Below are 27,497 nucleotides of genomic sequence, written 5' to 3' on the forward strand. Positions count from 1 at the left end.
GCTTTAATAAAATCACCTTTTTTGCACCAAAGAGGTCTCAAGAATTCTTTCTTGGCCGTCGGCTTCAAACCCTAACGTCTTTCCTACATTAGGATGACATACCCATGGGAGCTGTTATACTCTGGCAGGAAGTTAGGAGGTAAAAAGAATTAGTAACCAGTGGTAAGGATCATTTTTTCACTAAAAGATGAACTTTGGAATCAAAAGCTTATGGGTTTCAATCCTAGATTTAACACTTACCCTATTTTTCTCATTTTCAAATGGATATAAAAATCCCTTTCTTTCAATATATGAATATTAAATGTAGTCTAAGTGCTAGTAAATAGAGCTCAAAAATGCCCTTTTCGCATTATTTTTTGAGTAGACTTGAGAGCTCCTCTACACCGGAGTTTCTCAATCTTGGCACCATTGACAATTTTAATGGACCAGATAATTCTTAATGGGGGGGGCGGTGCTATGGGCTAAGTTGTGTTCCCTGACCCTGCCACTCATATATTGAAGTTGTAAACCCCGGCACCACAGAATGTGAATGCATTTGGAAACAGGGTTTTTAAAGTGATAATTACAGTAGAGTGAAGTTGTATGAATAGGCCCTGATCCAATATGATTGCTGTCCTTTTAAGAGGAGATTGTGACGCAAACCTGTGCAAGCAAAGAGGAAAGATCATCTAAGGACACAGCAAGAAGGCGGCCATCTGCAAGCCCCGGAGAGAAATCTCAGAAGAAACCAACCCTGCTGACTTCATCTTGGACTGCCACCCTCCAAGAACTGGGAAGGAAAAAAAAATCCTTTTGTTTAAGCCACCCAGTCCATGGCGTTTGGTTATGGCAGCCTGAGCAAACAGTGCATGAGGGTTGGCCTGTGTGTTGTAGTATGTTCAGAAGCATCCTTGGTCTCTACCCACTGATACCAGTGGCAATCCCCTAGCTACAGTTGTGACACCCAAAAACGTCTCCACACATTGCCAAATGTCTCCTAGGGGCAAAATCTTCCTCCCTGCCCTATTGAGAAACAGCCCTACTGAGAACCACCATTTCAGATGGCCTCTGGTCACTTCTGTTTTCCCAGGGCTCAGTGATGCAGGAAACAAAGGCAGAAAAAAAATTATTAAATTTCCTTACTACCTATACCCCAATGACAAGTCCTTGAAAGAGTCAGAGTGAATTCCTTTAGGAACTCTGCTGCCTAGATGTTAATACTTTGCTAAAGGCAAAAGGCAATCTTAGTCCAACCCCCAGGATCCTGTAAATCTACTTTAACGTATAAAAATTCCTTTGGAAACTTCCTTTATCTATACCCCCATAAGATACAGGTTGGCAATCATCCCTCCAAGCATATGACTCACCGATATACATCTGAAAAATTTCATGACTGAGTTTTTACTAAACAGTAATAAATAACCTTTTCCTAACAATTGCTAGCCCCCTTTTCTAACAATAGTTAGCCCCCTCAGGATCCCAGGGAACTCTTGTTGTCAAAATACCTGGGAGGCTTATGCTATCCCTAAACCCCTCCCAACTTGAAAGTATATAATGGGCCACTCGTCATGACCCCAGTGCAGCTCTTTCTGCCCACGGGTCCTGTCCCCGAGCTTTAATAAAACCATCTTTTTGCACCAAAGACGTCTTAAGAATTCTTTCTTGGCTGTCGGTTCTGAACCCTAACATCTTTCCTACATCACTCGGCACAATGATGGTGACCTAAGAAGATAATCATATATTTTCTGAATAAAGTCACCTGCCTGGTTCCCCATCTTGGGTCTCACTACTCCCTTGCAAACTCCTTTTGCTGTGTTTAAAAAAAAGAAAAAGGAAAAGAAATAAAAGGCTCAAAATGGAGTCACTTGCCCCCACAACAGCAACCAAAACTTAATTGCATTGCAGGAATGTGGTCTTTAACCAGTCAATCTGGAATTTCCTGATCAGCATTACTGAGGTCTTCTGCAAGATAGACCCTAGCCCTTCCCTCAAAAGGTGACCTTGCCTACACCAATCCTTTCTTTTCTTTTGCTAATGACTTCCGTCCTTCCTTCCAACCCTGTTTCTGCCTTTAAAAACCATCCATTTTGTATGGCAACTTGGTGATCCTTTCTACTTGTAGATGGGATGCTGCCTGATTCATGAATCCTTGAATAAAGCCAATTAGATCTTCATATTTACTTACTTGGATTTTGTTTTTTACAGCTGCAATTAAAGTGGTAATTACTTCCAGTTTAATTTATAGTAGGCTGTGCACTTTTTAATGAAACAGTTTTCATTTTAGCATAATTTCTGGCAATTCAGTGACGTAAATATCACATCAATGTTAAACTTTATTTTGCTTGATATTGCTCACTTACCTCACATCAGATCCTTTGATAGAATCAGTGAGTGGTGCTACTTCTAGTTTCCTGAATGCACCACTCATAATTTAGCACATGAAATGACTATGACAAATTCTTACATAACCATCTGAAGCTCAGGGAACTCAAAAAGAAAACAAATGGCCTTTTAAGAGTGCAAGCGCTGAACTCTAAGTCATAATGAGACTCCACACATTATCCAGAAACCCAAAGCATACCAAAAAGCCAAAGTCAATGGAGACATTCTTTGGAAAGGGGAAGTCACAAACGCCTCTCTGGCACATCCATAAATTTGTTGTCTTAACATTGGCGCGTGTGCTGTCATGTTATTTGAAAGCTGATGTGTTTGGGCTGGGAGTGATGTGGGGGCACGCAGGGAGAGGGCTGACTCTGAGAGGCTGAAGAGCGGCGTTAGGAACTCTGGAAGAACTGGGAACTGATGGACATTTTGCACAGAGACAATTTCTGACCAAGTCTTTCCAGTGATTTGTAGCTTATACTCAACTATTCATAAGATATTATATCCAGGGCATTATTTTAAATTGATACAGTCTCTTCATTTACAAAAATTCATTTATTGCATACTTTTTGTTTAATAGCTGGGAATCAGAGTGGTAAAGATTTGATTTACCCAAGTGAAAAAAAAAAAGACTAATATCATTTTGAAGTGCCATTTCCAAAGAATATGCCAATGTTTCAAAGTTAGTGTTTGTGACTTTTAGTTTCGATACAAACATCCTACTCCAAGTGACAAATGACTACATTAAACTCGGGCAATGACCATCACGTAACTGCTGTGACAGGCATGCTGGCATCTGGGCATCTGGGGCTGACACGCACCAAAGAGGTGATTTTATGACAACCTGCCTTTCCATAAATACAAAGGCTCTTAACTCCTCAGCTGCTCCTTGTGACAGAGAGGATGAAAAGAATCCTTTTCTCAAGTTAGTTTCTACATGGAAGAGGAGAATGTCTTAAGGATATCCTGAAATTCAGAAACAAAACTCTTTGTCAAGACGTCTGTGTACTCTGCAAAGTTGGCAGACGTGTGGCTGTCAATATTTTTAGAGAGAGATGCTTTAGAGACAGGGGATAACTGACCAAGCGAAGATGTTTCAGAACTTATTTTTCCCAAAAAAGGCAAAAAGTATGAAAATCAGCTAACCATCATATTGAGAAGTCAACACCTTCACTTGGGCATTTATGAATATGAAGTCTGTGTGGCAACCCAAAGTGCCACACTCCAATCACCATACTGGATAAGTCAGCAAAGCCCTCACTAATTCCTATTCCGCTTATTGCTCGGCTCAATCTCAGCACCCTCCACTGATCTTGTACGACGATTCTGTCTTGGACTCATTTCTGCATCTTGAAGATCATTTCTGAAAACAGAAAAAAGGAAACAGCATCTCAGAAAACAATGATCATAATTATTCTACAGCAGCTTCTAGCTGACAAGCGCTTTCACATGTACTATTTCATTTAAACCTCCAAACAGTTCTCTACTCCACTGGCAAGTCTATAATAATTATCATTACTGTTATTATTATACACATTCTGTAACTGAGAAAACAGTGACTAAGCAAAGATTACAGGCCATAAGTGACAGAAGCAGAAACTGAATCCCTTTCTTCTGAATCAAAATCTAAAATAGCTTTATGCTTTGCTTAACATGAAGAAAACTGCAAAAAAAAAAAAAAAAGGTGCTGGTATCCTAACAACAAGACAAAGTCAGTGTCTAACAAAATCATTCTCTTGATCCTGAGAGCTCAGGTTGTAAGGCAGGAAAACAAAATTCCAAAGAAAGATAAGCCCCCCCAAAGAGAGGTGGACCACACAAATTCTCACTTTTTTTTTTTTAAAAGATTTTATTTATTTGACAGAGCAAGACAGCGAGAGAGGGAACACAAGCAGGGGGAGTGGGAGAGGGAGAAGCAGGCCTTCCACCAAGCAGGGAGCCAGATGGGGGGCTCGATCCCAGGACCCTGGGGGATCACGACCTGAGCCGAAAACAGACGCTTAACGACTGAGCCACCCAGGCACCCCCAAATTCTCTCACTTTTGACACAGAACTGGAAAAGGTGGCTGTTGTACAACCAGGTAAGAGGACATGAGCTAACATTTTAATGAATTCTGAACTATGGGCTAGTACCGAAGGCTCCTGACACAAGGAGAAGCCACATGCACTGGCAAGCTCTTTTCCAGGAGCCTCAAGTCAAGTGCTCGTAAGAAAGACTGGGAGCAGGGTGGGGAAACTGAGGAAAGCCCACTTTGGTGGCACAGGATAAAGCTGGTGAATGGGGGTGACAGGGAACAGGCAGAAAGTCCTACGTCTTCCTGGGACTGTTCTCTCCTATGAAGTAAGAGCTTTCAGCTGCTGAGAGAAACTCACTGGCCCATGGGAATCAGGCAAAGATCTACTATCTCTGGAGGAGGGGCAGAATGCCTGAATGGGAAGTCTGCTTGAATGGGAAGAATAAGAAATCATTTGCAAGAACACTGGCAAAGATTCTTTGCTGCTGGGGAAATGGTAGAAATAAAAACCTCTACCTCTGGAGGAAGGGCAGAAAATCATCTTGGGCTGATGATCTCAAAACAATACCAAGCAAAGGCTTGGGCAAGGCATTCTGACTACCATGGGAGCGGGGGAGAGGTGGGCAGAGAAAGCTCCACCCCCAAGATCCAGGCATACAGGGCCTGCCCAAGACCACAGCTGGAACAAGATAACATAGAGCCCCAGCAGGCTCCTACCAGGAGCCAAGCACCAAGTAATAGGCAGTAGCACTAAACTGCTGAGGGAGAGGTCAGGACATGGAGAGATGGCCCTCTGGGATGCAGGCATGCAGACAAGGCTGAAAGGTAAATGAGAACAAAATCATTGAACAAAAGCTTCCCACAATCCAGCCCCCACACTAAGCACAAGGTAGAAGCAGCCCACTGGTTGACGAACTTGATGCCTCTGATACACTGAAGGTCATGTTAGGAACCAGGAAATTCCAACCTGGGTCAACTCCCCACACTAATGGCCTAAGAGAAGAAGCAGCATGCCCGTTTCCAGGCACAAAGTCTATTTTTACCTCCGTATCTATGGCCCTTCTTAGGATGTCTAGCATCCACACAAAATGCACAATGCACAAAGAAGAAAAACCAAATAAAATGTCCATTGTCGAGATATAAAGTAACCAAGAGATACAGACAGAATGACCCACATGTTGGAACCATCAGACTAAAACTTTAAATAACTATGATTAATATGGTAAAGGCTCTAGGGATAAGCTGGAGGACATACATGGACAGACGGCTCCAGGGGTGGCTCTGAAAGACAAAGATCGTTACTGTCTCTCCCTCTCTGTACCTCCCAGAGTCTAAGAGGTTCCTCCCCCACTGTCAGCACTGTTGCTTTCTCCACCTCCACAAAATCACATGTTCCTTTTTATCAGCTGTAACTTTACCTTTTCTTTAATCATCCTCTACTCACACCCAGTCCTTTGACCCAGAAGAGTCAGATGTGAGAGGGTAAGGGCATTTTTATTAACCTTTTCAGAGACTCATTATGTTCCCCACTTTTTTTTTTTTAAGATTTTTTTATTTATTTGACAGAGAGAGAGACACAGTGAGAGAGGGAACACAAGCAGGGGGAGTGGGAGAGGGAGAAGCAGGCTCCCGCCGAGCAGAGAGCCCAATGCGGGGCTCAATCCCAGGACCCTGGGATCACGACCTGAGCCAAAGGCAGACGCTCAACGACTGAGCCACCCAGGCACCCTTATTTTCCCCACTTTGAAGCAGGTGGGCCATAGTAAGAAGACTCAGTGAGTAGTGTACTCAGCCAAGTTGTCACTAGCCTTTTGATTTAGGACAGTTGGCAAACTCTTTGTGTAAAGGACTAGATATTTTGGGCTCTGAGGGCCATACAGTCTGTCGCAACTACTCAATTCTGTTGTAATGGTGAGAAGAACCGCAGCCAGCAGAAAAACAAATGTGTGTGGCTATGTTCCAATAAAACTTTATTAACAAACAGACAGCAGGCCAGATTTGGCCTATGGGCCATAGTTTGCTGATCCCTGACCTAGAACCATATCAGTCCAGCAAGTGAATCCAACAAGGTGAATCAGAATTAAGTGTGAACCTCTAGGACCCCTCTTGGCCAAGCCGCTACCCAGAGGGTGTACCAATCTGGCCAGTATACGGTTGCTGTTAGGAGAAAGAAACAAGCATCATGCCCAGGAATAATTAAGAAGGAACCCTGGGTTTCTGAAATAGGTAAATATATAACCGCAAAACCCTTTCTGTACTAATCGTTACCCAGAAAGTGGCCAAAAGGAGAAGATTCAGTTCTGGGGACAGCAGCGTTCAGTGACCAAACTTCCTTACTAAGATATGTGGACCAGAAGATGAGGGAGTTGATAATTTTAAAGGAGGCCATTCCAACATTCAATAATATTAGATGCCCGTAGATTGTAGGGAGGATAAAAAGTCCAGTGAATCCCTTGACCATCAGCCCATTATGGATATGTACATGAGTGACCCAGATGGTTCACTCAGCACCCTTCAGGTTTGCAGCCTCAAAGCAGGGGATCTGCCAATCTGTGGCCTTCATAACCACTTTTATGACCTGTTTAACCTTAATTGCCTCTTTAAAGGCTCCATCTCCAAATATAGTCACATTGGAGGTTAGGGCTTCAGCTTATGAATTTTAGAGGACACAATGCAGTCCATAAGAGCCTCCATGGATCAGGCCATTCAGTTTGACAAGAACCTAGTAGCAAGCAAACAGCTATTTTTCAAAAGGGGTGTAACTGGTAGCTATGCTAGGCTGGTCACAAGTCCAAAATCCCACAGGTTACCTCTAGGTGGAGGTTGCCTCCCTTTCTCAGAGACTCCAATCAGGAAAATCATTAGTCTTACGACTTGTAGCTCTAAGGGGTCATTAGGGTTGTGGGACCTCAAGGGTATTAGCACTTCTCTACGTGTGGCTCTTCCCTATCAGAGAATTTGCTCTGGCACTTATTGGAGGTGGAATTAGGAGTATATAACACATCAATTCCTAAACACATCCAAATTTAAAAACAAAAGTACAATGAATTAGCCCAATGGGCCCCATCTACAAGGTCACATTAGCTTCCCTTCCCGATTGTGAACCTTACCCAAACCCCATAAAGTCAATTCAGGTGCTTCCTTTCCCCACAGGACAGGGTAGGATGGTGAATCTGGTACCTATATCCAACAGAACCATAAAATACCTTCCCAAAGTTCAGAAGCACATCCAGACTGGTACAGATAGCCTTTCATCTCCTTTAGGGACAGGGGAACCTCAACTCCACTTCTTCTTCTTTTTTTTAAGATTTATTTATTATTTGAGAGAGAGAGAACGGGGGGGAGGGGCAGAGGGAGAGGGAGCAAGAATCCCAAAGTGGACTCAATGTTAAGCACAGGGACCAACACGGGGCTTAATCTCATGACCCTGAGATCACAACCTGAGCTGAAACCAAGAGTCAGTTGCTTAACTGAGCGAGCCACCCAAGCACCCCTCAGCTCCAATTCTAATCAACAAAACCAGAATAGCCAAAACAATTCTAAAAAGGAAAAATTTACTGACAACACCAAATGCTGGTGAGGATGTAGAGCAAGAAAAATTCTCATTCACTGCCAGTGGGAATGCAAAATGGCACAGCCATTCTGGAACAAAGTTTGGCAGTTTCTTACAAAATTAAATATAGTCTGACCATACAATCCAGCAACTGTACTCCTTGGTACTTCCCCAAGGGCACTGAAAACTTATTTCCACACAAAATCCTGCACTTTGTTTTTAATTAGAATATTATATATATATATATTATTATATTATTATATATATTATATATATGTATATATATCACTTTAATCATAATTGCCAAAACCTGGAAGCAACCAAGATGTCCTTCATTAGGTGAATGGATAAATGAACTATAAGACTCCAGACAATGGAATATTATTCAGCACTAAAAAGAAGTGAGCTATCAAACCTCAAAAAGACATGGGGCAATCTTAAATGAATATTACTAAGTGAAAGGAGACAATTTGAGAAGGCTACATACTGTAAGATTCCAACTAAATGACATTCTAGAAAAAATAAAACTATAAAGACAGAAAAAAATCAGTGGTTGTCAGGAACTTGGAGAGGAGAGATGAACAGGTGGAACATAAAGGATTTTTAGGGCAGGGAAACTATTCTGTATACCATAATGGTGGATACATGTCATTATACATTTGTTAAGACCCATACACTATAAAATACAAAAAATGAACTCTGATGTAAACTGGAAAAGGAAAGTTAGAGGCCTCATACTAGCTGATTTCATAACATTATAAAGCTGCAGTAATGGTGCTCGCTTCAGCAGCACATATACTAAAAAAAAAGCTGCAGTAATGAAGACAGTGTGTGTTATTGGTGAAAAGGCAAACATATAGATCAATAGGGCAAAACAATGATTCCTGAAATAGACCCACACATATATATCCAATTGATTTTTGATTAAGGTACCAAAGTTATCCTACATGTAGAAGAGAAAAATTGAACTTCAATCCATACTGTGCACCATTTATAAAAATCAACTTGAAATAGATTATAGACTTAAATGTAAACCCTAAAACTTCTAGAACATAACGGAAAACCATTGGGTTAGGTAAAGATTTCCTAGAAAGGACACAAAAAAGCACCATATGTAAAAGAAAAGAAAAAATTGATAAATCAGATTTCATCAAAATTTAAAATTGCTCTTTGAAAAACTCTATCAAGAAAATGAAAAGGCAAGCCATAAAGTGGAAGAAAATATTTGCAAAACATGTTTCTGATAAAGAACTCATAAATCTCAAAAGTAAAAAACCACCCAATTTATAAAGGGGCAGAAAATTTGAGGAAGCACTTCAACAAAAGACACAGGGATGGCAAATATGCATGTGAAAGGAAGTTCAACATCATCAATCCTTAGGGAAATGCAAATTAAAATGACAAAAAAAAATGCTACTGTAACTCTATTAAAATGGCTTTAAAAGTAAAGAGCATAACCAAGTACTGGCCAAGATATGGAACAACCAGAACTCTCATATATTGCTGGTGGAATACAGCTGGGCAGTTTCTTATCAACTGAACATACACTTACCATATGATGCCATTCCTAGGTATTTACCAAAGAAAAATGAAAACTTATGTCCACACACAATACTGCTCTCAAATCCTTCCAGCAGTTTTATTCATAATCCCCCAAATCTGGAAACCCAAATACACCCATCAGCTGTTGAATGGGTAAACAAAATGTGTTGCAAATGAATTCTCATGGGGTTAAGATGAAATTCAGATTAACAGAGAAAATTATTCTTTTCTGATTTTATAAGAATATTACAGAAAGCTATTTCCTAAAATTTCCTCTTTAAGGCACTATGAGATGAAGAGTTAAAACAATTCATAAGTGCAATCCTTATCCATTCACAGGTTCTTGAAGCCACAGAAGCTGTGTCACTAACAGCTAGAATCCACTAATGAGTGTATTCAGATCTAATAAACATTGACTGACATATTCACTCACTCATATACTTACTGAGTGCCCATTATGGGCCACCCAGGCACTATGCTACACACATGAAGATTCAAGGTCCAATGCACATGCTCTCTAGAAAGGCAGTCAAGTGGTAAGTGCAGAGTGCTGCAGGAGCAGACTCAGGGGCTTCTGAATGGAATGGTGGAGAAAGGAATGACAATTCCCACCTAGATGAGGAAAAGGGAAAAGGCAACTGAGGCAGAAGCAAAGGCACCGAAGCAAGGTAACAAGACTCTCTGAGGTGACTGTGAGTAGTTCAGCTTAGCTGAAACAAGGAATTGTGGGGTGCAGAGGGGATGCACGCATACGAAATTCCATGAGCCAGTAGGTAGGCTGGGGCCATGACAGTACGAGCCTTGGATGCTGGCGAGTCCCTGAAGGACTTTAAAGTCCAACAGGAAGAACAAAGTGTGTTTCATATCTCACCGGCCGAATGACCTGTAACGACTAGAGGCAGAGAGGCACAGACGGCTGCTGCAGCAAAGCTAGAGAGAAGAGCAAAGGGCCTGTAGCCAGCTGTGGCACAAAGGGCTGACGGAGATACCACAGAGGGGCAACTATTGGGCCCCACCCCAAATCTACTGAATCACTCTTTGAATTGGGTAAAGTCCAATAATCTGTGTTTTAACAAGTCCTTCAGATGTCTGTGATGCATATTGAGGTCTGAGCACCACTTACCTATACGACTTTTGCAGCTGACTGACTGAGAGGTCAGGGCGAGTGAGAGGTTGAAAATGATTCCTAGGTGTCTGGCTTGAACAGTGGGGCAGACTACCATACTCCATTCACTGAGACAGGGGACAGCGGAGGCCCAGCAGCTCTGGAGAGAAGGGACTTAGACTCTCTGGGGCAGACAGATTTTCCTCACATTTTATATATTAAACAAATTGAAACCTAGAAATGTGAAATGATATACCAGGACCATTTCTCTTACTGTTTTCATCCTGTTTGATGTAAATATATTTTATAGGTCAAAACAGTAAGATGAACCAGTATTTATAGACATAAGAACCCAAGGCCAGTCTGTAGAAAATAGTTTTTGGTTTTTTGCTGCTTATGAAAATATTGCTTTATATGGAGCACTATGTTGCTAACAGAACCTCTCAATCATTTATGGAATTGAGAAAGAGAATTATGGAATTTAGATTCCATTCTCTTAAATGGAATCTAATTCCATTGGAACTGAAATAGTATGTTCTAGGACTAACATCTCAAATATGCCACTTGTGGTACGACAAAACATGCCTATAAGCTTAAGGTATAGAACTGCCAATTTTTGTTTAAAAGTAAAGCTATGGAGGCTTTTCCTGATTCTGCCTCTAAAGCCACATTATGGCATAAGCTTGTTTGAACTGTTCTATGCTCAGCTGAAGTCAGGAGACCTGGATTCTGATCTTGGCAGTGTCACTAACTAGCTGTGGACCTTGACCTGCTCAATTTACCACTCTGAAGTCCAGCTTCCTTCTCTATAACATGAAGGGATTAGATGAGATGAACACTTAGGTCCTTCTAGCTGTAACATTTATTATCTATGAGGATCAATCAATGTCCTTGGTCTTCTAAGTGCTTTCTTATAATGATGACTTTTGGAGGCCATCATTATTGAGAATGGGCTTGGGTGCAGGAACTCTGGCTACAATGTGTCATAGCCATTGGTGTCAGGTTTAGTTCAGCATGAACAGGATGATTCCTGGTACAAGAGGAAATAGTTAGCTAAGCAGTGGCCTTCTTTCCCAAAATGCAAAGTTAAATAATGCGTAGGTGAGAGTAATGCAGCCAAAATCTCAAACTTTCATAAAACATTACTGTTTGAACCACCAAATATCTCATTGGCCTGATAAACCTCCTCATAATGCTTTCCCTGGATACAGCACACTTCCCATTCTCCCAGTGATTCAGCTATGAAACTACAAAATCTCAGCACAGTAAACTTCTCCTTCTTTGTAAAGATAGTATACAGCTTAATGGTCCAAAGAGCTGACTTTTGGCACATTGGTTACAATCTTAGCTCCATCACTTACCACTTACTGCAGAGTGAACTTGGGATGGAAATTTACCTCTTCGAGCCTCAAAGAGGCTTTAAAAAAGGTGAAGAGGTCAACAGTATCAAATCTGCTAAGGCAATGAAGGTTTTGACTATGGATTTAGCAACATGGAGTTCTTTGATGACCTTAGTGAAAATGATTTCAGATGAATGATGGAACTGGCTGAGAATGTGGAAGAGTAAGGAGATAAGGAAGTGGAAAATGCAGGTAGAGACCATCCATTAAGAAAGGAAGGAAAGATAAAACAGTGGCTGCAGGATGAGATGGAGTGAGAGGAGAGACTGAATGAGGTGTTATTTGTTGCTTGGCTGGTTTTAAGAAAGAAAGATTTAAGCAGGCTGAAAACCTAATGACAAAGATACAGCTGAAAGGGAGAGGTTGCCAGACAAAGAAGGTTCCTGACAAATGGGTAGGAATGAGGGAGGAGGAATTAGCCTCTGATAAGACATCCCTTTATTATAAAAGGAGGCAATTATAAAATGAGGAATAAAATATGTATACATATAGGCACATTTATACATTTGGTGTTGGAAAGATGAGGACTCCCACATAATGGCTTCTATTTTCTCTACAAAGGAAGAGAAAAGGTCTCCAGCTGGGGGTGCAGCCACTGGAAAGAGGTGAGGTTTCAAATAATCCTTGTGAAGAACCAGACAAAGAAATGACCACAGAAACAGTAAAACTAGGCAGTTTGGAGGGCCCACTGAAGTGTAATCACAAAATTACAGTGGAACAAAGCTTCCCCATTGTACTGCAGGTCACTCCTGCAAGTGGAGACTGAGAATGTAATATTCTTTGGCATCGTTCCTTTCCTCCTTACCTACAACAGGACCTGGAATAGGTCCCCTCCACCACTCTAATTTCCCAGAACAGATTCCTAAATGCTAACCGGAGAAGGAGTCAAAACGCATTTATTCTACACTAAACACTTTTGACTGGGAACATCTAGGAAAGGACTCAAAGTTTATAAACACTCTGAGCACAGTGCTTACGGCTAAACTGTTAATTTCTCACTGGAACAATCTGTCTTTAGAAAAACAACTTCTGACAAGTAATCAGAGTTATTACAGTAGGATTCCCTTTCTAAGCAAAAATGTATAGAAACAAACAAGTAGTAAACTGGAAATCTTTACCTTAATATGTGTGAATTATTACCTTCTTAAATCAGAAAGCACAAATACTCTTTTGTTTGAAAATCAACAGCATGGAATTATAATTTCTCAAAGTACACACTTATTTCTTGATGATGAGAACTCACCTATGTGATGCTTCCCAGGCTTCCTCTTCTTCTAAAAGATCTCTTATGATGTCTGAACTGGAACTAAAACGACATGTACATCAATATTGTCAGACAATAAAAAGACCATATGGTTCCATTTATATGAAATTCTAGAAAATGCAAACTAATCTCTAGTGACAGAAAGCAAACTAACAGACCAGTGATTACCTGCAGGGGCAGGGGGTGGGCAAGGAGAGATTACAAAGTGGCACAAGGAAACTGTGGGAGTGGATACGTTCATCATCTTGATTGTGAAGATGATTTCATAGCTGTATACATGTATCAAAACTCATCAAACTGTGTGTTTTAAATATTTGCAGTTTTTTATATATCAATTTCAATAAAGGTATAAAAAACAATAAACTAGCAATAATAAAAAATCATTAAAGCTTAAACAAATCTGTCAACATAAAACCTGCATACAAATACAATATAGTCGCAAGCCTTTTTAATCTCCCATGGCAACCAAAGATCAAACTGTGTTTTAAAAACTGCACTCTACTAATGAGATTCATAAAGAGACATTAAGTTCCTAAGTGGCTTTTAGTCCCTTTGTAACCAAAGTAAAGTAAAATTTAATTAATTTCAACTGTGCTAATAATGGAATTCGTTAAAATGCAACTTGGCTTAAAGCGTTGCATAATCTTTGGTCTATCTGCTCAGGGTACAGGGTAAAATAAGGTCATAGAGGGCATATATTATTTCTTTAAAAGAAAGAAGTGTTCCAAGGCTTTTAGCATCTTGTTCTTACCCAAATAAATTCTTACCAAATGAAAAGAAAAAAAAGATGTACATCAATAGCAAAAAAAGCATTTCTTTAGGCATCCAAGAAAAAGAATGTGAAGGGCATTACATGAGACAACTCAGAAATAGGAGTCACTACCGCAGGGTGGAGAAGGCTAAAAAAATGGAATAACTTTCTCCTGGATGAGAAACAACAGGACTGGCTATGTCTGTGCCAATCATCTTCTAATGATACTCAGATAACGAAAGTCTAAAAATTATGGAGACATAAAGTGCCAATGAATCATTCTCAACAGTTACTGACAAATCACTTTGAAGCAATGTTTGCCTGTGGTACATGAAAACAAGCCACAACCATCAATCAACACTGCTCTGTGCCAAATATTTTTCTCAAGGGGTACTGCCCAAATTCCAAGCCTCTCAAGGAGCTACATGCAGGAGCCCTTCTGACTATGGTTCACATGTATAACGGCCTGTGTGGGGCAATTCCATGTAGTGACCCTCCAATATAGCTAGCTCAGTGGTTCTTAGGCATTTCAGGATAAGGATCCTCATACGTTTAGTATTGGTGGCTTGAGAAAATACATAACAAAGTATTATAAAATTAGTAATACTTTTAGTCTATATTTTATTCATTACAGTGGCACATGCTGGACAGTGAAAAAACAGTAGTACCTACATTTGTGAGACACTCTTTATTATGTCTAAAGAGAATTCCTTTTTTTTTTTTTTTTTTAGATTTGATTTATTTATTTGAAAGAGAGAGAGAATGAGAGAGAGAGAGCATGGGGGGGGGGGGGGGGTGTCAGAGGGAGAAGCAGGCTCCCTGCCGAGCAGGGAGCCCGACCCAGGACTCGATCTTGGGACTCTGGGATCATGACCTGAGCCGAAGGCAGATGTTTAATAGATGAGCCACCCAGGCACCCCCAAACTGAAATTGTTTTAATGTAACTTTTTTTTCTCTTCTCTCTCCTGTCTGATACCATCACCCACTCTTCTTTTCCTGGACAGAGCTAAGGCAGTGTTTCTCAACCCTTTTCCTTATCATTTCCCACCTAAGGAGCTTTTTTAGGCTTTTTCTTTTTTCATAATTGCCCTTCCATGAGATTTTAATACTGAAGCATAATGTGTACCTGTTTATATATTGTATGTGTGTGTCTGTGTATATATATATGCTTTATACACAGAGTAGGTTGGTTTTTTGTTTATGTGTGTGTGTTTTGGTCATCCAGCCTCCTCGCTGCCAAGAACCAAGTTCCATCCACTAGGGAGCTCCTATCAAGAATCCATGAGCTAAGGGAATGGAGGTTAAAGGGTGGTCATGCAGCTCTGGGTCCTGGTAGGTGTCACAGGGCTAGAAGAAATAAAGTGTGCTTTTTGCCAACACCCCCAACACACACATACAATTTTTTTTTTTTTAAACAGGAAGGTTACAAAGCATCCCTCCTGTTCTAGCTAAGTAAGCAGGACAGCTAGGCCTGTCAACTAACCTAGTAGTCCTGTGGTCAGTTTACCTAGGGGTTTTCAAATCACCAGTAGAAATCACTGATTTGTTAAAGGAAAATATTTGCGGTACATTAGTGACATAAACCTAAGCGGTTTTTGCTACACTACCTCAGTGAAAACAGATGGTAGAGGAGGTTCACAAAAAACACTTCTCAAAAATGGTCTGCAATCTCCTCTTGCTCTGTGACTTCAATACCCCTGACCAGACATGCTGCCCAGCTCCCGACTTCCTCAGTTCTCACCACCTTTCCTTCCTTTCCACCCCAGCTTAGTCACTGACCTGAATGACATACACTTTGGAAGGTCTGAACTTTACCTACAGCGATGTTTCAGGATTATCTGCTATATCTGCTACTCCGATTCTAGTCACCACTAAGAAACTGAAAGTTGGGGTGCCTGGATGGCTCAGTCAGTTGAGCCTCAGATTCTTGATTTCAGCTAAGGTCATGATCTCAGAGTTATGAGATCAAGCCCCAGGTCAGCCTCCGTGCTGGGTGTGGCGCCTGCTTAAGATTCTCTCTCTCCCTCTTCCTCTGGCCCTCACCCCTCCCCCAAAAAAACAACTAAGAGTTGACGCTAGTACAATTAAAACAGCAGAGAGACTTGTTGGTTCCTTTTCAAAGTAATGCATTCACCAGGTGATATTCTATTTAAAAACCGCCTTCCCAAAATTATACATACAGTTTCACAAAAGGGATTTTACAAACAGACAACTGGGCACAATAGTATTACTCACAGATCTCTTCCTTGTGGATAGAAGTAATTAATATTTTTGAATACTATGCCTTGGAGATCAAAAATTCCTTTCATATACTTTCAAGACATCTAAAAAATCCTCCACAGGAGAAAATAAATCACTCACTCAGGTATACACGGGGTCAGAACATATACGAGCCTACACAGTTGTAGCTTTTCATTCTCAGACAAGAACTGTGTCAGCGTAAATTTCAGCTCCTCTCTTATTTGGGTTTGCACATTCTGGTAGACCATGTTTTAAGAAGCTGGATGAATATGAGGTCAGGTACATGAAAGTCAAAGGTCTCTGTATAGGGTGTTTAAACTGTGCTCTCTGATGTTACCATTAGTCCAGGCTAGAGCAGAAATTATTCTATAGATTAAATACACGTGAGAAGGACTCACCGACAAAAATATTAATCTTGAATTCTATGGAATTCCCAACCTCTGTTCAGGAAGATTCTAGTAGATCTATTTAGAACACCCACACTTAATTTTCATACCATTTAACCTTTATTTTCAGCTCAAACTTTCAGAACTGTAAGCTAAACTCTTTTTGGTTTGTTGGGCTTGGGCCTAACTGGTCTTTCTATAATGTTTTACTGTTGTTATTCTCTCACCAAAAGCAGTAGCACAACATTTTAACAGGCAAAGGAAAGCACTTTTTGAATATTTCTTTTGCAGTATCTTATTTCATCTTACTAGTCAAAATTTTACCACGAAAGCTGAAAAGATCCCTAACACCTCTCACAATGGTATGACTGATAAGACTACTCAGAGGATAAGAAATCACAGATTTTAGTGTCAAACAGAGTCGAGTTTCAGTGCTGTTTCTGTCGCTTAATATGTAATACTGGGCAAGTTACTTAGTCTTTCCAAGTCTTAATATTCTCACGGGTAAGGTCAGGATGGTAACACATGTAGTTCATGGGGATATTTTAAAGATTAATCAATATAACACACAGAATGGTTAGCACAGAGCTTAGCACATAGTAAGTGTTCAATAAATAATGCTTCCATTTTCATATAACAAATCTGGGTCTGAATTACATGAATAACTGCCTCAGCACTATGCTTCCATTTGCGCTAGGAAAATTGATCACTATGTGCTCTATTTTAACCTTTGATTTCCACTGTTTCTATGACACCAGAGTGCAAATTCATCAGAACTTGTTATTTATCCAGCATGGCAGGTACACAAGGTACCATGGGGTAGAAAAAATGCAACATCTGCTATAAAAAGTCCTGTGGATTAAAGATTATTTCCAAGTGGGAGTTTTCTATTATCTAATAGTTACTCCACCAGCCTCCCCCACAAGCCCAACTCTTCTCATAATTGTGGCATTAACCTGAGAGTGCTTGAGTATATCAAAAGCAAAAACAAAACCAAAAAACTCCTTAAGGATAGACCACTGGAGGACTGATGGAGAGCACACAGTGCCACCAGACAATGGTATTCAACTAAATGCTACCGGCTCCCATGAATCCTTCCTCAAACCCTTCTTTTTAGTAATTTGTTCTTATTCTACAGGATAAGTAGCAGCTTATATGCCTAATATGTTAGCAGCAGGCTAACACTAAAATGTTAGAATAGTAAACATCCTATGTTCAACAAGAAATCATTCAATGTTGACAATGACAAAAATAATCATTTTTTGAGCAACTACTTCTACAAACCACTGTAATAATTCACCAAATGTGCATTAGCTTTAATTCATATAAGCAGCCTAGGTTTTATCCCCACAGATGGACAAAGGATCAGAGACATTAAGGTAAGTAAAAAACAAAAAAAAACAAAAAACAAAAAACAGAGATATGAATGCAAAGCTCATCTTCTTTTTACCACACTGTGCTGCTTCAAATAGTTGCAGAATGAAAAATGCTATTAATCTACGAGAGTTAAAAAATACTACTTCCTCCTATACACTCATCAATAAGGTTTATCAGACAACCATCAACAAGGCTCATGGATAAAGCAGAGCTAAGAGTTTCACTGCTCTCCATTACATCTAGAAAAATATAAAATGAAGCTAGCTTCAGATACAAGAACAAGAACTTTTTTATCAAGTAAAACTTGGTAAATCCTTAAGAAGAGATGAAGCAAACCTTACCTAAAACTAAGGTTATGTTCAATTTACATAGCATTCACAATATATAATCATCTCATTTGTTTTTTAGAATCACCCAGGGAGGTTAACCCGGCAAAAAACTATCCTTCCATTTTATCAACAGGCCAAGTGAAGCCCAAGGAAATTAATCCAACAATCGGCCACATGCCCAGAACCATTCTAGAGTCAGAAAACCATGACTGAGATGAACTTCCACAAACACCTGCCTGCTAGGTATGGGGATCTCACAGACACACATACATTTCAAGGACTTGATGTCATAATATCTTAGGGGAGGATACATTCCCCCCCAGCACAATGTTGCATTCATCCAAAGGACAGTAAGCTCATTTATCACCTAGTTTAAGCTCTTTTGAAAACACAAAAGATGTGACAGAACTATTCTATGTCCCCACATTTCTCTAAAAATTTCAACAAATAAAAATCACCACCTGAAACACGGTGAACCATTTAGCTTTCAGAGGTATTTTGAAGTTTATAAATGTTCCCAGAAAAAAATGCTATAATAAAGTACAAACAGTAATGTATATTAGTAGAAAAAGATTTTGTGGTGGCAACATTAAATTCAATAAATGTCACATTCTTAGAAGTTAAAAAACCAAATGTAATGTCAACCTTCCAAAAGCAACCATGAATTTTTAAAAATACAAGGTATCACTGATTTATAGTAACATAACTTACATTATTGTTTACTTTGATGTTTTCTTTAGATACTGTCTTCTCTTGACCAGAAACATAAACTTATTAAGCAATTTTTCAAATAATGCCAATGTCCCCTAAATTATAAAATCTTATTAATATCTTTGTCTTACCTTACTGCCTGCATCATCAAACTTCATTAACCAATTTATAATAACATTGACGATAACAATGATTTCCAAAACTTTAAGATTTTATTTATTTATTTGACAGAGAGAGAGAGAGAGAGAGAGCAAGAGAGCACAAGCAGGAGGAGCAGCAGGTAGAGGGAGAAGCAGACTCCCAGCGGAGCAGGGAGCCCAACGCAAGACTTGATCCCAGGACCCTGGGATCATGACCTGAGTCAAAGGCAGACACTTAACTGACTGAGCCACCCAGGTGTCCACAAAACTTTATTTTAAAGAGTACAGACTATTTTCTGTTTAAAGTAGATTAAGATATTTACAGGGTTCAAAATCAAAATGACATAAAAAGATGTACACTGAGAAGTCTCACACTCTCCTCACTCCCCTGCCAACCCATTCCCCCCTTGTCTCCAAAATGTAATCACTTATTAGTCTGTTTATTCTTCTGGTGTTACACTATCCCCTACCCCCTTTCGGAAAGGAAACCACATACTATCTATGCTGTTTTGAACAATGGTCTTTTCACTTACAAATCTATCCTGGAACTCTCTCTGTCATCAAGCACACAGAGATTGTCCTTTTGAACAACCACACAGTTATTCATTGTATGGCTGTAGTTTAATCAACCAGCCCCAATGATAAATACTTGAGTAGTTTCTAGGCTTTTGTTATTATGTAAACAATGAATAACCTTGTGTGTAAGTCACTGTGTATATGTGCAGGTGGAATCTGGAGGACAAATTAATCGAATACTGGCTAAAAGGCAAAACAATAGTACTTTTGGTTGATCTCATCAGATTCCTCTCCTTAGAAATGGTATTATGTAGCACCAGCCAGTAATAAATGAGAGTGTCTGTTTCCCCACAGCCTTACAGCAGAGGATGCAAGCAAATGTTAAGATTTTTTGCCAACCTACCAGGTGAGAATTGGATTTAATTTGTATTTCTCTTTCACCAAACCATCTCTGTTCATGACTTTCTCCTGGGTTTGTGGGTCCTTTCCTTATCAGTCTCTAGATGCTCAAAAAGACTATCTACTCCTGAATATTTTTTTAAAAGGTACTATTAAGCCTCTCTCTATATATGTTAAGAAAAAGTATTAGCATGTGTTCTTTCATTGTCAAAACATTTCTATTAAGTTATATACCGAAGTTGAACATTATTTCTTTAAAGCTACATATTTGACATTTTCTTGGTTGATGAGAAAGAATTCCAAGCATTGTTATATTTATCTTAATTTTTCTGGTTGCAATTCAATATCAAATTTGTCTGATTCTTTCTAGTATGCCACACTATCCTCTATAATTAATGCAGGAACTCTGGCTAACCAAAATTGACTACCACTCTGAGCTGTACATCAGCAACTAAACATGGCAGAAAAAAACCAAAACCAAACAAAACATCTATTTATCTGATTTTATCTGCTAACTAATCTCATTTAAAATTCTTGACCGCAAATCTGAAATGGACAATCCTTGCTACCAGGCAATCCTACAATACTTACCTGGCATGTTCTGCTTCCCATTCTCAAAAGGACTCATACCTTCCCAAATCGCCTATTCACCACCCTACCCCCACTCTCAGCTGATGAACCTGTCTTAGTTAGCTACATTAAGAAAATAAAAGCCGGGGCGCCTGGGTGGCTCAGTCATTAGGCGTCTGCCTTCGGCTCAGGTCGTGATCCCAGGGTCCTGGGATCAGCCCGCATCCGGCTCCCTGCTCGGCGGGAAGCCTGCTTCTCCCTCTCCCACTCCCCCTGCTTGTGATCCCTCTCTCGGTGTGTCTCTCTCTGTCAAATAAATAGATAAAATCTTAAAAAAAAAAAAAAGAAAAGAAAAGAAAAGCCATCAGGCAGACTTGCTGGTCATGCCTTGATCAGATGCTTACTAAGGACTAAATTGCTAAAACTATTCACCCAGTTGCTAAAGACAAAAATTTAGGATTCATCCTTGATGCTGAGCTTTTCCTTGCTCACCATATACAAACCATCTCCAAATTCTGCAGCTCCTACCTCCAAAATATATCCCCAATCCCACCTATTTCTATCTTCACTCATATGCAGATACACCCCACCACAAACCGTAGAATGGATTGCTACAAAAGCTTCACCTTCAGCCACCACCCCCCATCCATTCTCACAACATCTGGAGTCATCCTTTTAAAACATATAAAAAAACCGTATCAGATCAGAACAATATTAATAAATCATTTGTTCTCTAAAGTGATCTACAGATTCAACTGAATCTCAACCAAAATTCCTTTCTTGTTATGGAAATTGACAAGCTGATTTTAAAGTTTATATGCAGATGCAAAGGAGCCAAAATAATTTTGAAGGCCATGGCAGGCACCTCTGGCCTCCAGCATCATCTCTTCATGACACACAAATACTACCATTTTCTGTGTGCCAAGAAGAAGGGTTAGGAAACACTGTATTAAAGAGAGAAGCAGACCTTTAGGTCAATCTCTTTAAATTTTTATAAAAAGTGAAGAAAAGTACTGTGTGTTGGTTTTTTTAAGAAAGAGAAATAAAAGGACATTAGGTTAATTCCAAATGTTGGAATCCTCTTGGCTGTCTGGAAAAATTCAATTTCAAAATACAATTAAATATGTATGCTTATGTTTTACTTACAAACTTAAGAAACAAAAGAAGACATCAACTCTGAGAGTCTAATGTAAGGGAAAATTTTTCTAATTAGCAAAATTCTCACTGCTATAACTAGATACTGAATCAAACTCTCAAGTTAAATGGCAGGGGGGCAAAATCATGATGCTTCATTTTGTTTTTATTCTTTACATTGTCAGCAGTATAATGACTGATACAAATAAAAAAAAATACTGAAAGATAACAAGGTCATGGTAACAGGTTATGAAATTTAGCTCCATAAAGAGAAATAAACTAAAAGACAAGCAACATTGCAAACATGAAAATTTCCTCTACAACTTAAGAAGCTTTCATCTGATTATAAATTTCTTTGATAACAGGGACCAAGGGACTGGATATGAAGCTCATACTGAGACTAGCTAGCATGTCTTCTGCAGAGCCACGCCAACTTCTACATCATCTATCCACCCGTCCACCCTGAGAAGGCACATTCAACTGTGCAAATGTGGGAAGCCTGGCCAATACCAATCACGAAAACCACAGAAATCCAATATTAAGTCAAAGTTCAGGCCATAAAACTCGTCTCATGATAGGAGGAGGAGAGGAATTTGAAAACTACCTTATATTGCTGGATTTTAGGCAGTGGACACAGAACCTCCTGTGACTCAGTTCCCAATAAAATGAAGTGAAGTGCTTCACTAAATGATCTACTGCATAAGAATTATCCCTCCAAAACTGTACTTACACCAAATTTTAATGTTCTGATACATACTCTTAATTTTGTATTTGTACTATTACCCATACTCCAATAACACATTCTAAATGGCTCTAATAAAATGTGCTTACTAGGACAAGAGAAGCCTACTACAGCACACATTAATGCAATATTAAAGGCTTCCATAACTGACTTCTGTAGAATTACCTTTACAAAAAGGCTTCTGCACTTGAGGCCTGTTATGCTTTAACACTCAAATCTCTCTGAGATACAAGAACAATGTGCACTACTCATGTGGTAAAATCAAAGGAGGAAGCAAAATCAGCAATTTTATATGTACCCATGTTCCAGAATGTGACTGTTTGTGTGGGAATAAAGAGAACAGAGAACATGTGCAAATTAACGCTGCATGTCCTAACAAGGCAACCGTACAATCTATCATCTAAACCCAGACACTCTGGAGGAGTAATATAGTGTGCTATTAATAATGACGCCAGGACAAGAAATGGAAACCAGCCTATCACAGGGAAATCAGAACATATGATTATTCTATATCTAACTGATATTTTGAACAATTCCATTAAAATGCTACTAGCAAAGGAAGCAATGGTGCCTAAGACAAAAGTCCTACTGCAACTAGCGTTGTCATCGGGGAAATAACTGGGCTGAGAATTACTGGCTTCCACTTTATCCACTGACTTTGGATAAGTCCCCTAACCTGTCCAGGCCTCCATTTCCTTACCTGTGGTATAAAGTTACTCTATTTAGTGACTTCTTGTGTTACCTTCAAACTTGAAAACGTTTGTGTTCTACCCTAATGTGTCTTTTCCCCAGGTTCTGAAGGTCTCCAAGGAGACCTCATATATCTGTTCCTCTGATGTAAAAGCAAAGGTAGTGTGAAATGAGAAGGCAGGGGGGAAAAGCTCTGATTTTAACTTCCGAGGTGACTGTAACAAATTATAAACTAGATCAACAGACTAAAAATACAAAATTCCAAAAGCATGATATATAAATTATATACTTCTGTTCCATCCAAATTCATTCACCAGAACAGGACTCTGATTTTGAATTTTTTTATTTGTTTTTTTAACTACAGAAAACTCTTACTTGGCTGTCCACAGTCGGGGGTCTGGGAGAGTTAATCCAAAATAGTGACTGCATGCCTACTAACGTTTTAGAAGAAACTGGTAGTTCCTTCAAGGTCTCATACTTGCTCTTCTCAAAGCATTCTGAAAAATACACTCAGCTACTCCTTTTTTTTTTTTTAATGAAAAACTGAATTCTGAACCAGTCACGAATATATCTCAGTTTTACATATCAAGCTAAATATATTCAGAAGCATATGGAACAAAAATTCATATATAGTTTATGAAATGTCTGAAAACTAAAAAAGGAAAACAACACTTTAAAAATGTCAACTTTATGCAAGTATTACCTTGTCATGCCAACCAAAACTCTCAATGTTACAGTCATAGTACCAAAATCTTGGGGTGATGATCAGACACTGCTCCAAGCTATGACAATAAAGGTATCACTTGGTAAATATGGAACCTGGGAGGAATTGCCAGTTTCTATAAGCATTTTAGATACACAAGTAATGACAATTTAAAAACTCTCTCCTGATATAGGAAATTAAAGGGCTCAAAGTAATTTTACAGAGGATCTCTGTATCATGGCAGTTCATGAATTTGGTAAAAACAAATGAAAATATCTGCCACCTGAGATTGACTCAGAAGGGCGAAAAATCAAGAACTTATTATAAAACAACAAAGTTACTCTAAAGAAGCTCCTCAGATTACCCAACAAAAATGCATAACAAAAACTTCTTGCAAAAGGGACTAACATGAACTGCCCTGAGAGTAAAAGTAAACCTTATTACTGAACAGCAAATATCCTTTGGCAATGAGTACTGGAGAAAAGATAAAACTATTTGTCCTTTCACGTTGTTCTTGGAGGATCACTACTGAACTCACTTTTACAAGTATATGTTCACTAATAAAACTATGGTACCTGAAGAGGATGAGGCATATTGTAAATTGTGCATGTCTTTTCTTATGAGGAAATGCAAAGGCTGGGCTACATCCTTGGAGGGGAAATCATTCTACTGAATAAAAGTATTAGTACAAGAAAGCAAAACTGACTTAAAAAAAATGGAGAGGGAAGTAGAATTCTTCCCTCAGGCCACATTTATGGATTAAATTTTAACATAGCACAAAATAATACCTTTATATAATGCATTAAAACAGGATCTTATTAATTAACTTATATGACTAAATGTAACAAATAATGTTAAGTGAAAGGAAAAAAGGAATAGTTCAATAACTAATCTTACTACAACCCAGAAAGTGTCCAATTTGATGTCCTAATTACTTTTTTAAAATAAACTTTATTTTAGAATAGTTTTATATTTACAGAAAAGTTGTAAAGATAGTACAAAACGTTCCCACATTTCAATTTCTTCTACTGTTAACAGCTTACAATAGTCTGATTCATTAATTACAACCAAGGAAGCAATATTAATACATTATTATTAACTGAAGTCCCACACTCGAATTATATCTCTTTCATCTCTAACCAATATCTTTTTTGTTGTTGTTCCAGGATCCTATCCAGGACACCACATTCCATTTAGTCATTAGGTCTCCTTAGGCTCCTCTAGACTGACAGTTTCTCAGACTTTCCTTGTGTTTGATGACCCTGACAGTTTGAGGAGTGCTGGTTAGGTATTTTGTAGACCTTCAGCTGGAGTTTGTCTGATGTTTTTCTCACAATTTGACTGAGGTTATTGAGTTTGGGGGAGGAAGACCACAGAGATAAAGTGTCATTCCCACCACATCATATCAAGAGTACATGCCATCAACATAACATCACTGTGGATGATGACCTTGATCTCTTGGCTGAGGTAGTGGCTGTCAGGTTTTTGTTTTCTCTTCTTTTCCCTTCCTTTCTCTTCTCTTTCGCCCCTCCTTACCCCCTCCCCACACCTTCCTCCCTCCCCCCTCTCTATTTTTCTCTCTCTCTCTCTTTTTCTAACACTTTCTCCAGCATTGTCTTGCTTCCTGCCCCAGCCCTGGAATCAGCTATTTCTCCAAGAAGCAGTAGTTCCTACTTCTGGGGAATGTTATGAGAAACCAAGATCAGAGCACTAGGTGTGCTGATTCCAGCTGCAGTGAGCTTGCTTCTTGGCCCTGGCAGCTGACAGGGCAAGGAAATACATGTTTGTATATTAGCTCACTTCCTTACACAGATCTATAAATAGCTCTGTATGTATCCCTCTGAGTTTATAGTAAACTAGCCATGAGTTCAACCTGTACCACACTGGAAGCTTTAGCCTTGCTTGTCTCTAATCTCCTACTCCAACGATGTGGCTCCCATTTGCCACCCATTTTAAGAGAAGGACACATAGCTAACATGACAGAAAAAAAAAAAATTATGCTCAACTAGAGATGGGTAAGATTAGATAAAAGTCTTCTGAAATAAGTCAGGGAGAAACTTCAACATATATATGTTAGAGAAGTATTTAAGATCCATATATCAATGCAAATCAGATAGTATAGGTAAGTACACTTCAAAATACCACTTTGTACGTCTTAAACATAAATAAGCAACTGTGTGTAAAAACATTTAAAAATGATTACCATTAGATGTGCCGAGTAGAAGGTTAGATTTTTTTTTAATGTCCAAGGAGGGTTCAAAGTCACACAATATTGTCACTTATTAGTAAGGTACTTCAAAAGACCTTCCTAAAAAAGACCAGCAGGCCTATTGTCCTAGAGCCAGCAGAGTAACTTCAGAAGTGGAAGAGGATGTCCATATACACAAGGCCCATTTATAGTACAGTTATCTCTATTAAGAAGAAACAAAGTGGATAATAAGGAAATATGCCTGACAATCAAAGAACTCCCAGTTCTGTGCTTATGGTTTTCTGCCTACGGCCAAGAGATTTTTATTCAGTAGGTTGGTAAACTTTAGTATGATGATAGATTATTTCATACTTCAGTTTATTATCACACAAGATGAAAAAGTAAATTGTTTCTCATCAACAAGCACATTTTCTCCCATCAGTTTGTGGACTCACTTGTCTCAGAGCTTTCTAGATAATGTCCTTTTCTCCCCCTAACATTTCCTTGTCTATTACTTCTTCAATAGCCCCCAGACATCCTTATCTCTTCCACTCTTGGCAGCAATGGCCAAGTGTGCTTGGCAAACAGATGTGCAGAGGTATAGTTAGCTCTGGAATGCCTACAGACATTCCTACACTCTTTTGGACTAGAGTTCTAGGCAAAAACCTAGAGCAGCCCCATTTGTATTGATAAAGCATACATAAAACCAAACCATTTTCCTATCTTCAGTTGGAATCACTGTTTTGGCAGATCCCATTGGTACCCTGCCCTGATCCCTTTACCCTTCCTTATCCCTTCAGAGTACCAGGCTTGACTTGCAACTGTCAGGGCCTTTGTCGGATTGTCCTCTCCCTGTTGGAGGCTGCTCTGTCACCAGCATGGGAGGCTGCAGGCAGCAGAGAGCAGCCCCCAGTCAAGTAACTGACTCCCTTACCCCTTGCCTGGGTTAACTCAGGTGAGTGTTTTAAACCAGTTCCTAGTTCCAAGGAGTTTTAATAAAACTCCAGCGGCTCATACTGGTATCTGGTTTGATAACATGCCCCCTTCAATACTGTCTTCCCTTTCCTGTCTCATGTGCCCACTCCCTATAGTGGTTCCTTCACCTTCCAAATTAACTGCTTCCCTCAAATTCTTGTCTCAGGGTCTTCTCAGGAAATCTAACCATTTCAATAACTATGTATTTCTACTCTTTAAAGAATGTTAAGAGCAAGCAAGCTTGGTCACAGCAGCATTATCAGTCAGGAGAACTTAGATTCTGAGGTAAACTATACCTGGATTCAAATCCTGATATTGCCACATACAATATGTACCACCCGAAGCAACTTATTTAACTCCTTTAACCTTTAGTTTCCACATCTTTACAATGGGTTTGCCTGTGGG

The 27,497-nt window shown here is 39.3% G+C and overlaps 1 protein-coding gene across 1 annotated transcript in view; it reads right to left on the reverse strand.

The window, feature by feature from the left end:
- Nucleotides 1-2,294: 2,294 nt before the first annotated feature.
- The window catches only part of RAD18 (RAD18 E3 ubiquitin protein ligase), a 113,363-nt gene continuing 88,160 nt past the window's right edge, over nt 2,295-27,497 (reverse strand). The window contains exons 12-13 of the mRNA XM_025885248.2: nt 13,220-13,282; nt 2,295-3,724 (exon numbers count right to left, since the gene is read on the reverse strand). Of these exons, the coding sequence (XP_025741033.1) occupies nt 3,622-3,724; nt 13,220-13,282 (166 nt within the window). The 3' untranslated portion in view covers nt 2,295-3,621. The remainder of the gene's footprint in view (nt 3,725-13,219; nt 13,283-27,497) is intronic.

The sequence above is a fragment of the Callorhinus ursinus genome, unplaced genomic scaffold (genome assembly GCF_003265705.2).
Source record: "Callorhinus ursinus isolate GAN/ISIS: 27379988/994484 unplaced genomic scaffold, GSC_fseal_2.0 scaffold15, whole genome shotgun sequence".
NCBI classification, from domain to species: Eukaryota; Metazoa; Chordata; class Mammalia; order Carnivora; family Otariidae; genus Callorhinus; species Callorhinus ursinus.